General features: G+C 34.8%; 1 protein-coding gene across 1 annotated transcript; it reads left to right on the top strand.

Moving 5' to 3' along the window:
• Positions 1-219: 219 nt before the first annotated feature.
• On the top strand, positions 220-13,061 carry LOC132271591 (acyl-CoA-binding domain-containing protein 1). Its single transcript, XM_059773024.1, has 6 exons — positions 220-1,072; positions 3,474-3,579; positions 3,684-3,790; positions 8,569-8,660; positions 11,435-11,532; positions 12,580-13,061. The coding sequence occupies exons 1-6, from the start codon at positions 576-578 to the stop codon at positions 12,757-12,759; spliced, it is 1,080 nt and encodes a 359-aa protein (XP_059629007.1). The 5' UTR covers positions 220-575; the 3' UTR covers positions 12,760-13,061.
• Positions 13,062-13,333: the final 272 nt, after the last annotated feature.

Genomic DNA, 13,333 nt, shown 5'->3' with positions numbered 1-13,333 from the left:
TTATTTTGGCATCAAAATTTGAAAAAAATAAAAATAAAATTGTATGGTTTAAATTGACTTGGATTGAATATTTCAATGGGTTTACCTGCACAATAATCAAATTGTGAATAATTACCGTGAAAATTATGAATAATTACTGATTTGGACACAAAAATCAAAACCACCTCTGCATTTTTTTACTTTCCCAGTCAAGTTCAAAACAATGTGAACAACGTGCTTGGAAGAGTGCGCAGTTCACCAAGACAACGATCACCAAGAGCCTATCGCCGCGGGCTATTTAATGTGAACTTGTAGGTATTCCCCCGCGCCAGTCCTCACCTCCCCTTTCTCTTTCTAGAGTTTCTCTCTCTAGAGATCCTCTCTCCTACCGCTCCCACGATCCTATTCAGTTAAGTGTTTTCATTTCTCTAATCCATGACACTACTTCTAGGGTTTCTCAAGAGCTCAAGATCAAACGCTTGACATTTAGATATATAAGTATATATAGGTCGATAGATTCATCATTTCACGTTGTTTCATTAGAGGCTTTTGTAAGTTTTTAGGGTTTTAGTACAGATTAGGGTTCTTTGATAGCGATGGATGACTGGTTTCACTTCGCGCAATCGGTATTCATAGGCCTAATCTTCTCTTTCCTTCTTGCGAAGCTCATCTCCATAGTCGTTTCGTTCCGAGATGAAAACCTCAGCATCGTTCGCGCCGAATCCGTCGAAACCGAATTGAAACCCTTGAAATCGAGTGCTGACAATACGGGTGGTCCGAAGGCGGAAAGTTCGAGGGCTATTGCGGAGGAAGCAGTGGTTGCTGATAAGGGCAAAGCGGCAAGTGAGAGTATAGTGGTTGGCGGTGATAGCGATGATAGTGATGATGATTGGGAAGGGGTTGAGAGCACTGAATTGGATGAGGAGTTTAGTGCTGCTACAGCGTTTGTGGCGGCCACAGCAGCTGATCGGAATGCACAGAAAGTCTCAAATGATGTGCAATTGCAGCTTTATGGACTATACAAAATTGCAACCGAGGGACCCTGCACTGCGCCGCAACCCTCCGCACTCAAGATGACGGCTCGTGCAAAGTGGTACTCCTCTGTGATAATTATTTTTGTTAATAATTTCAGTCAGCAAGTATTGATTTCCTTGATGAATTTTGATACTGGGATTTGATGTATCATGCTCTGTTCGTACACTTGAAGCTGGAAGGTCTGAATTCAGTTAGAGAATATTAATAAACATTGCATGTTGCCTTCTAATAGTACTTGAGTCATGTTAATCAATATCAGAAAAATAATTATTGGATGAGGGAATCATTTATATAGGTGATTTTTAGTATGCCTTAATTTTCTGCTATTATTTGTTTCCAAGAATCTATCAATTGGGTTTTAATTTTAACAGCGAACAAAATAAAACACGATTGGTACAATTTGAGTGTCCATAATGTTGACAAATGACTGATGTTAGAATGTATTGAGCCTCAAAGGGAACTTTTAAATGAATAATTGTTTTTCTGGTTGATTAATGATTTGTAAAATTAAGCAAATATAATTGTTTTTTATTTTATTTTATTTTATTTTATTTTATTTTTATTTTTTTTCTGGTTGATTTGTAAAATTAAGAAAACTAATATATGTTTGTTTTTCGGATCCATGCTGTTGAAGATATTAAGTGCATGTTGTCTTTTGTTTGGCACATTTCAGGAGGAGAGGGAGGAAGCGAGGGAAGATAAAGGGGGTGGGGTTGTTTGTATGCTTTGATGTGCAAGTTCAAACTTGCTTAAATCATATGGTAGTTCTTATTATTTCATGAATGGTGAAGGTATAGCGTTTGTTCATTCATGTTTAATTGAATTGCTGTCATTCTTTAGGGTTGGGAGAGGTGGGGTGGTTGTTGAGGCTGTCAACTGAACACTATGAGAATGGTGTAAATTTGGACCCTCTATTCAATCCCTCTATTGATGAATTTTAGTCTATCTTACTCTCCTCTTTTTCTAGAGTTGACCACATTTACATATCTTACTTCCTTTTCTATTTTCTCTTTAGCATCTTGCTCTTATATATATATGATTTGTGATGTAGTGTATATTTAAGTGGTCTCCTTTTAGTTCTCGGTCTGTTTCTATTTCTACTACTACTACTACTACTACTACTACTATTTCTAGTTGTACTGGGTTGCACACTGGTTACAAAGGAATAAAAGGTAAATGAAAAGATTTAGTTCTTTTAGGGTTTTGCATATATGGTTTAATATCCAAAACAAACTTGCTTTCATGAAGGTGGAAGGCATACTATTGGTTATGTAGGAATTGTATTCTAATTAGGTTTCTATTTTAGAGTTGTATTGTATAAGGTAATTTCTTGTTAGGCAAGTCTTGGGCTCCAAGGAATTGTATTTCTTGTCCAACAAGGTATTGGGTTTGGTACTCTATAAATAGACGTGGAACTGAGTGGAGAAGGCAAAGAAGACAAAGGAATGGAGGAGGGAGTGAATGAGAAGAGAAGAGAATAGATTGGGCGCAAAGTAGAGATGTAGCTTCATAGAAATTGGTGAGTGTGGGGTTGGAGATGGTGAGTGAATGGTGGAACACTGATGGTGAGCGAGGGTCTCATGGAGTGTTAGATCGTGAAAGGCTTGGGTATCCACCACCACACCTTGAGCAGAGAGTGTGTATACACGATCCGGTGTTCAAAATCTCTACTGGTGTAATTTCTCATTAGGCAGTGAGTGAGTGGGCATTCCTTGCAATTGTATACTCTCTTCTTGATTCCTTATAGTGGAATTTCTTCTCTCCATGGACATAGGTCGAGTTCGGCCAAATCAAGTAAATATTGTGTTTTTATGTGTGCATGTTTGTGTCTTACTTCCACTGTGCCGAATGAAGGGGATTAATTCCCAACATGCTTATTAATGATTAGATAAATTACTGTCATTCTTTAGAGTTGGGAGAGGTGGGGTGGTTGTTGAATTTGTTATCTGTGCATTATGAGAATGGTGCAATTTTTGGACCCTTGTTCAATTTCATTATAGTTCTCTCTCTTGATTTACTCTGTGTTTGAATCGAGGTAGCATGAGGATAAATTTAATACTATTTCCTTACGAGTGTGAACCACCTGCCATTTCATCTACTTCTTTTTCTTTATCCCCCTCTAGTTCCTTTGCTCTAATAAATTATTTGACATAATGTAAATATAAGTGGTCTGGAGCACAATGCTTTGTATTTTCTTGAATGATGTAAGTATCCTGTATATATAATCTGAAGATTTTCTGTGTTTTACTGGAATTAGTAAAAAGCAAACAGAAACTTAATATAGATATCTTTTTCTAATTAGTTTGATAGCTTACCCTTGTATTTCTTTTGGATATATTGGTGATATATATAAGTTAAAGATTTTTTTGGAGGACTGATAAAAGATTTATTTTGGTTTCTTTCTCTTACTTGTTAGAAAAAAAAAAATTTTAAAGATTTATTTTGGTGACATGTGCCAGGCAAGCATGGAATAAATTGGGTGCTATGCCCCCAGAAGAGGCTATGCTGAAGTATATTACGATTGTTACAGAGTTATATCCTACTTGGGCAACTGGATCAACTACCGTGAGATCATTTACTTTCTACTACTAGCATGCTGCCTTCATCATACTACTGTACAACTGATTAACCCTCTTTCTCATTCCCTGCCTTCTACACATCGATAACAGAAGAGAAGAGATGGAGATAGGAGTGGTGAATCAAGTGCAGATACTAGAGGACCGATGGGACCTGTTTTCAGCACCTTCGTTTACGAGGAAGAATCTGAAAACGAGCTGTAAGCTTCTTCTCTAGATTCTTACATGAATGAGTTTTAGTATCAAATAGATTTTCCACTTCATGTGAAAATGATGTGTGTTTTTGGATTTATTCTGATTTGGTATAGATATAGGCTACCATTTCTTTTGAAGTTGACTAATCCTATTGTTGTAATTGTTTGCGCATGTGTTTTTGTGTCACTGAATTTTTGTACATAGTGAGAATTGTTTTTTACTCCCTTGCAAGTTGCAACTTGGACGGGTTGGGTCAAGTTAGGGGCCCAACGCTCCAGATACTCAGACTGAAGCTCAATCTGAGCGCGAATTTTGGAACTTCTGGTTGCTAGTTAACGTTGAGCATGGTCAGATTAGGTTTAATTGATCAGTTTTCCTTTTCTTTTCTGAACACGAGTGAATTTGATTAAATCAAATAAAGCACCATGTTTTGACAAAAAGAACATGAAAGCAATCAATCTGTCTAGTTGCAATCCGTCCTCTGCAAGCATCATGGCTGCAAGAGCCATGTCAAACATGCATATAGTGGATTCAAAAATGAAGACTATCAAGTTAGTGAACTAGTGTTTGGGAGTCGTATAACTTAACTACAATCTTATCTTAACTATTTGATCTTAGTTATATGAGTCTTGTTTTGCCATTCTGCTCTATGCAAGGCTATAATTTCAGTTACATCTTTTTTACAAACTCGACCTTTTTGAGTTTTGGCTTTACCTTCCCTTAACACTGCTGTTAATGTGGTACACATCTTCTTCCTTACTGGTGTACTTAACAGATTTCCTACACAACACTAAATCGTTTTAGTTGATTTTTCTTATTTTATCTTCATGTGGAGTTATCTGAACCATTTCACAAACATAATTATTTTAGTTTTATCATTTTGTGTCTTAGCACACATATATCTCAATGTTCACATTTCAATTATGTTTATTCTATCAATATTTTGTTACTTAATCGCTTAACATTCTATCTAATAAAGTATGGCTGGTGTAGTAATCATTACCAGTTTTTGTTCACATCTATATAGGGTTTGGGGGGGAAGACCATATGCATATCTAATCTTTAGCATTATTTTACACGAAGTGACTACTCTTAGACGAGAATCCGTGTAGTAACTATTTTATAATTTACCTTTTAATAGGGTATACATTGATCTAAGATAACTAAAGCACTCTTCTATATGATCGATTTTGCTGTGATTAAGTAACAACACCTTCAATCTCTCCCTCTTTAATGTAGTGTAGGCAATGGAAATATTCACTCTTTAGGTTATCTCTTTCGTCTTGTTGTATTATAGTATTTACTTTTATCCTTTATATAAAACTAACTATATCATCAATAACATACACCAATGAACCCAAGTCTAATAAAGAGATCCTCTGCCCAAACCATCATGTCATGACATCCTTTTAATCTCATCCAATCATGACACCCATGAGATTCATTAAATGCGGCTTGTCCCAGACATCCAATCAGAGCTCGGATCCCACATGTCCAAGCGTCAGTAGTACCAGTCGATCATCTCACTATTCAATCAAAATCAATCTAATGGCCGAGACATTTCGTGGCCGTCTTAGAATTCTGTTCGTACTATCTACAGGAATATGGGAACGAAGTAAACTACCTCTATTCGATGATTTTCTACATGGTCAGAAAATCTCTTGCATCATACATATCTCGCTTTCGGCTTGCAAGGCATCTCTCCAAGACTTGCCTTGCCCGGTAAAACCATTCTTTTGTCTCTGACTTTCTTTGTTGACTAAGGCAAAAATATAAGGGCTAAGTGTGATCCTTTAATTAAGCCTATAAAAATTATAAATTAACTTTTTCTTTTTTTTCCTGCAGTTCTTACTATAATTACAATTCCATTATACGCGTTCTTTATTATGTCAATATAGTTATTTAACTTATTTGGGATTCTTTTGTTTCCTAAGTTTTATTATAGTATATGTATAGGGATCCTATCGCAAATAACATTAGAATCTATAAGACCACATGAAGATCATTGTTTTCTTCTCTAGAGCTTTCCATAATCTGCTTTGTGAATGAACAGTACATTGTAAACCTTTCATCATAAATCCAAATTGGTTTTTGACACTATTGTATCAAGTCCAAGTGGTTGCTTAATTACTCTCGACTCATTAATTTAATACCACAATAATTTGTGCAACTTCTGGTCTTTCCCTCATCTTTTATATACAGGTAATTCAATTATTATTATTATTATTATTATTATTATAATTTGCCCCACTTAGACATTTTCTTAGAGATGTTATGATCTTATTAGGTAGTTTGTTAACCAACGCAAGTCATCATCTTCTAAACATTTCCACACCTTAATAGGAATGTTGTATATTCCTAAGGCGCTACCTGTCACTATCTCATTAACCCTAATCCTATGCAAAATATATTTCTCTAATCTCTTTATAGTTTTTTTTTAAATCTAAACTTCCTATATAATTTGCGTTCCAGTTTCCACTTCTCAAAATATCTTTCATCACTTTTCTCTAATTTTATCATCTTTCGTGAACATGCTTAGATTCTCTTTTTGATACACTTCATTAGAGATGATTCTCTTTTTGATACACTTAATTAAATTAGAGTCTCTAATTTTTCCTTTTCCTTAGTTAATTTACGTATATTTTTCTTTCCATCCTTTTACTTAATTTATAGCTGGGATTTGAATGGAGAAGAATGGTTTCTCTTCTACTAAAGGAAGTTTTTACAGGAAAGAAGGGTTTTCTCAGAGAAGGTCTTTTCTCTCTCAAGGGCTTGGGCAGAACCTTCTCGCTTTTCAGTTTTTCATTTAAAAACTGACAGCTTAATAATGAGGAGATGGTTTTGACTTTTCAAAACTATATTCTAAAAGAATGGCTGGTTTTCACTACAGATTTTTGATGACATTTATCGGTCATAATTTGTCGCAGATATGCTCTTTTTATGCCAGGAGCAACAGATCAACACTGTCAGCCCAAGCCCAATCCAAATTGAGTCCGGATTGAAGTTTTCTAACTGAAGCCCCACGTGATATTGGGAAAAGGCTGTGTCCAAGCCTGCCCAAGGATTGGGTTGAGGACTTGCAACTAAGTTGAATTCTAGCCCCATCAGTATTTGTGTATTTCTAAAAGTCTATCAAATAATGTGTGTGTCTCTGTATACAAATATACACATATATGTATACGCGTGAACGTGCGTGTATATAAGGTTGTGTTTAATTTCTGTAGATAGTTTGGTTGTCAACGATCTCAGCCTAAGCCCAATCCAAGTTAGTCTGGATTGAAGTTCTCTAATTGAAGGCACAGCATGATCTTTGAAAAGGGCTATCCAAGCCTGACGAAGGAATGGGCTGAATGCTTCCCAGTTCATAATTGTATTTGCCATTTACACATAATTGAATCCAGGGGTTCTTTTGTGCTAGAATATACATAAACTGCTAGAAGGCTTGTTAGAATTTAGTGAAGTTAGTTTTTAAAGTCTCAACTAACTTGTAACTTTTATATTTATTTATTTATTTTTTATTATCTTTTTGAGGTGAAAGCTTTGCTCCCCTGTAGTGGGTGATATTGGATTGGGCTGAAGTCATCATGCTCCTTGCCTTCTGTACTTTAGTTGTCCTCTTGCTTATGATGTATAACGGGCTCTAATAGCAACTGTTGTATTTTTTCCACGTACTCGGGGGTTCAGTCAACCTTAAGACAAGTTATATTTACACGATATTCCATGTCAATTATGCAATATGGAATAACTTAATGTGATGATTAGGAAGTTCAGCTATTACAGTAGGTTGCGGACTAAGAAGCATGAACACAAACACGACACACCATGGACACATCGACATGGAAAATATATAATTAGTAGGGCATGGATGTGTCCAAGACACGGAAATAAAATATATTTTAATAGAATCTTATATATATATATATATATATATATTGTGAAAACTAAATATTATTTGTGATAATAACATGATATTTATATTTTATGATATGCAATTATAATCAACTTTCACATAGAGAAATAAGTAACAATGAGACGGCATATATTTTTGAATGTCTATATTTGTATGTGTATGTACTTGATATGTAATGTTCTAGGTGGTTAAGATTTTAACACATGCCCAAGAAGTATTGATCATGTTTGTCTGAAATTAAGGACTTCAATTTTGAGTCATGGACTTGCTTAAGATGTGTTGGGCACATGTCTAGATGTGTCAGTGTTCGACAAATGTCCGACTTGGACACTGCTCCTTCTTGAAAGTGTTTGTGCTTCTTAGATTGTAGATTTACTTTCTTTATTTCTTTTTTGCTATTTCTGTTATTTCTAATTAAAGTAGAGAAGACGAGGATGTTAGTGAAATGGCTATTGACCCGATTCTCACACTAAATAGAGAGTAGAAAGTTGAAAAGAAGGAATATGTATGGTGTTTTACCAGTGTACTATGTGATTAGTTATTTCAAGATGACTTTCACAATTCTTGTCCAATAGATGATAATGGTATTGTTTCACATTGTAAAGGCTTGGAATGATGGGATAAGGACCTATGACATACAGAAGACATGTATTACGTGTGGATATAAAGTACAAGTCATTTTATTTAATTAAGTTAAGATGTATAATTTTTGGAATAACGTGTTCGTTGATAACTGAATGCCTCGTCTGTATTAGGAATTTCTTGTGAAGCTGCTCATATATATGTGAAACATTTACTTATTTGCCAAAAATAATTATCTCTTGGAAAAAGGAAATTGTTATGAATGTTGAAGGTTCCTTGTTTTCCTTTCAGAAAAATGGATGCTATACATGCCTTTGCTAGAGAAGGAGATGTGGAGAACATGCTAGAATGTATTGAGAGCGGTGTTACTGTGAATTTGAAGGGTTGGTTACTTTACAGTTGTCTTATTTTTTATTTTTTATTTTAATGTTAAATTGCATCTTCCTGTCATTTTACATTTTATAGTAATTTAGATATTAAGTTGACAAACGTATTGTTTGTGAAGTTAAACAAACTGAGTGGTCAAGAACGGCTCAGGAGGCTTTTTAATAAAGTTGTTAGGTTGATTGGCGAATCTGTTGAGCCTAACTCAAACTCAAGGAGCTTGGATTGCTTGGACTAGTGAAGCTTTACTAAGGTCCAAGTCATGTCACATAATGTAAATTCTAGGTATGCATGTATAACAAAAAATAAACACAAAGAAGGGGGCATGGTAAAATATGCTGGAGGATCAAGTAATACAAAAGAGTATTGAAAGCACAAAATTTTTTCGAAATGCAAGAAAATGTGCTTTGTGGATGGGTACTCTAGAGTTTAATTTTGAGGGATTATAGATTGTAACCCTAGGCTCTAGTAGTCAGACTATGCTATGCCCTAAAAAAGATATGGAGGGGGTGTATATATCTTGTTAAATTTTTATCTAACAATAACTGGTGTTTAAATAAAAAATTTGTACTTCAAAACTCTGCAAAACTATTGAGAGCAAAAATAAATAAACCAGGCAACCAAACATGTTTTTACATGAAATTCCAGTGGGAAAAATTGCGAGACTTTGTCCAGGCAGATCCAATTCACTGCTAACAAAATAATGGTAATAGAAATATAGGTTCACAGATTCTAAACCCAAGAATTTCCTAGTTGCATCTGACCCAGACTTGCACAATGATCCAACCCGGTCTCTGTTATTTCCAGTCAACGAATCTGCCTCACATGCAATTCACTCTTTAACCTGTGTTTTGATCTCTATGACTAGTCACTGGTAACGTCTTGTTGTTGGTTCTATGATTTGGTGTTGATGATAATTTAGACTCCATAAGATGATGATTAGTACTCCTCAATAGTAATTTACCATCTAATGCAACATGTTAAACAATTGAAAAAGAAAAATTTTGTAGTCTACATCTGTATACTGTATACACTCTATAAAAAAAACAATCTAGATGTGTATTTGTATTAAATCATTCCCTAGACTGACTATATCCCCGTGTATAGCCGATATCGGAGTCTTGAAATAGGAGATATAGAACCTTTTAGAAATTAGAATTACAACACTCAGAAAACCAGATTTTCGATTGATGGAAGCCATTCCAGTGGCCTTTGATCAATGTGCTCTCCAGGTTCGATCGCTATAAACATGGATGTTGGATACGGACATGGGACACAAGTATGATATTGACACGATGATACGTCAAATATAAAATAAATTTAAAAAAGAAAAGAAAAAAGAGTGGACATTGACATGGTATGGATTCATTAAAAGTACAGTAATATATTACTATATATACAAAAATTTAATTTTTACTCATTTTATCCACACTCTTATGAATGTAATCATGAAGTTTAGAGTTGTTTTTGTTTCAAAAACTTTATATAATATTTCTAAGTAACATGTAATATGTTTTATAATAGTATTGGAATTTTCTAAAATAATTATAGAACTACCTTGTCGTATCCTGAAAGTGTCCCAAATGTGTTCCCGTTGTTGCTTGGCCGTGTCCAATTAGGAAAAAATATTTAAATTTAAGGCACTCCTCCTAGCCACGTCTGATGCATGTTTGTGCAGGACGTGTGGGGCACCGTCACAGCACCCTTGGACGAGTGCCCGTGCTTCCTAGTTTGATTGAACCTATTCCAGAGGGTTTCAATTAATCCATCATCGATTGAAATTCTGTGTCCTTTCTCCTTTAGAATTTCTTTAGAAACATTTGAAAACAATTTTATGCATTCTAAAAAGTTTGTATGTAGACATGCAATTACTTATCAAAAAAAAAAAAAAAAAAAGAAGTACGTAGACATGCAATTATTAAACCCTAGCATGTATAATGATATGAATGTGTAATTATAAGTTCTTATTGGTGAGTTAGCAATTCAAGATGATGGTCAAGTCTGCGTCATCCCATTAATTTTTTGTACTCAAGTCAACTCAAATTGCCCACTACGGGGCTGGAACCCCTCACCTTCCCTTTAAGGGAGGAAAGATTATACCAATGGGGCATAACTCAACAATTTTTTATCTTTTTGTGTAACATTTTTTTCTCGGAGCCTAGTGATACCTAGATAGGCTGAGTCCTTCATGGTATCAGGCAAAACTTTGATCCATCACAGTAAGTGATCTCCAAAGGGTAAAAAAAAAGAAAAGCGTTGGGCCTTCTTCTCTAGAAGACCGAATGAGATTTTATTTTACATTAACAATTTGGTTTCCTCAGGAGTGTGTATTTCTTTCCTTCCAAACATGCCACATCATGCTGATAATTTGCTAGAATCTATAAATCTTAGGCTTACAATGTGGTAGCATCAATTGCTTTCTTGAACTCTTCAGATGTCGAAAATGTGAAATACTTACTTTTGAGTTTAGTTAACACACACCATCTTATGTGCAAAATTTATTAACATCTATATCATCTTATGCACAAATTTGGTAGCATGTGTTCCTTTCCTGAAGGCTTTCAATGTATAAACTCCCTTTTGTTTTTATGCATGATCTGTATAATTTTTTTTTGTAATTTGTAGAATTCCTCTTGCACAATTAACACATATTTGCATGTTCTCTGTTTTTGTACATTATCCCTCTGTATCTATTAAAACCAGTTGTAAACATTATGTGCATGCAAGAACTATAAACCTGACTTTATATAACTGTTTTCTGGAACAATCGCAGATAGTGAAGGTAGGACACCATTGCATTGGGCTGTAGATCGTGGGCATCTTAGTATCACGGAATTGCTTGTAACAAGGAATGCTGATATAAATGCAAAGGTAATTTAGAAAACATGGTTTTAATGATTTATTCTGTACTTAGTTGTCAAACCCCTAATCTTGCATGCTAAAAAAGATGGCTTATCATTCCACATGCACATCATCTAGGGGATGTAAATGTTAATTAATGAAAATAATATTATATGAATTTTTTTTTGTTTGCTACCATCATTTTTCGACTCTCTCTCTCTCTCTCCACAATATATGAATCATTTGTACACTTGTTGGAAACACCACCATCCCGTCGAAAAAAATAAAAATAAAAGAAAATTTAAAAGAAAAAAAAATCTTGAAAGGATTATGCTCAATAATGTATTATATATATATATATATAATATAATTTTTTTGGGGGTTTGCATTTTCACAAGGGAGGTGCTTAACTGATTGTGCAACATCTGTTATCCTCCAGTCCTTTTTAATGTTTTGACTTGTTTTGATCTCCCTTCAGGACTTCCTGATAAAGAAATTTTTATTTTTATTTTTATTTGGTGTTAGAGGACTCCAATCACCATAGTGATCATAAATTACCACTACACTAAGACAAATGTAGTTGGTCCCAAAACATTGAACACAATAAATTTTTTTTTGTGCATTTTCAGTAAAATATCTCAGAGAAGTAGGCTTTTACACCTGGCAAGATCTACCTAAACATTTGAACTCTAGCATAGGTTTTAGATAGCTCAAAGGTATTAAAGCAATTTTGAAAAATATTTTCAAGATCTTAACCCCATGATTTTTCATCGCATCAATCACATTCATCTAAAAGAACACATGCCTGCAAACGATTTGGTTGTTCTTTTGCCTTAGGAGAACAATCTAGGACCCTTCTTTTCAATTCCGAAGAAGTCGTAAATTAAATGCCTTTGAATCCACACCTCTATAACCCAAGCAACGAAAGGTTTGATCATCTAGTTGGTGGGAACTATATTTTGGGTTAGAGAAGTTACGAGGGTGGTTCAATAAAAAAATGATTCTCTAATTTATCAAAAAAAAAAAAAAAAACTCTCTAATTTTTTTTCCATGACTTGCTATTGTTGTTGTTGGAAGGACAATGAAGGCCAAACCCCTTTGCATTATGCTGCTGTCTGCGAGAGAGAAGCCATAGCCGAGTTCCTTGTGAAGCAAAATGCTGGCACGGATATAAAGGACAACGATGGAAACTCTCCTTGTGATCTCTGTGAGCTGAGCTGGCCGTGGATGCAACGTGCGGCGAGCCTGCCTGCCTAACTGATTGTTTGTCCTGTGATTTTCCATCCAACTGCCTGCCTAACTGATTGTTTGTCCTGTGGTTTTCCTTCCAACTGATCGAATCATTGACAATTTCTGGTCCGTTGTACATGCTATATGTTGTGATTTAGCCTGCCTGACTAACTGTGATTTGTCCTCTCTTTTTCAATTGTCGCAGTCTCCATATATATTTTTTGAAGGTGGTTGAATTGTGAAGTGAAATAGTGTTTTCAGTAGTGTCAATTCATGGCTTAGAGAATCGACCTTGGCAATATGGTGATTGTTTAAAATTTCCTTTACAATTGGTACTTGTGTGTTAATTAATTGTTCATATAAAAGGAAAAGAAAGGAAAAAAAATGAGGGAGAAACTAGAGATAGACCTAATCATTGGCATTCATTATTTTGCATGCTGATCTTGCTCTCGGACTTGAACATATATATATATATATAAAGCTTAATTAGATATGGTGATGTACCGAAGAGAATAAAGCTTAATTACATAGAATCCATATTACATACTTCAGTACATCACCACTTGTTTTAGGGTTACAATTTGTGACAAAATTTTAAATC

This window comes from Cornus florida, unplaced genomic scaffold, assembly GCF_030987335.1.
Source record: "Cornus florida cultivar Cherokee Brave unplaced genomic scaffold, ASM3098733v1 CherokeeBrave_3.0.0_Hap2_Chr08, whole genome shotgun sequence".
NCBI classification, from domain to species: Eukaryota; Viridiplantae; Streptophyta; class Magnoliopsida; order Cornales; family Cornaceae; genus Cornus; species Cornus florida.
Note: the sequence above shows the minus strand (reverse complement) of the source record. Positions and strands in the feature narration are given on the sequence as shown.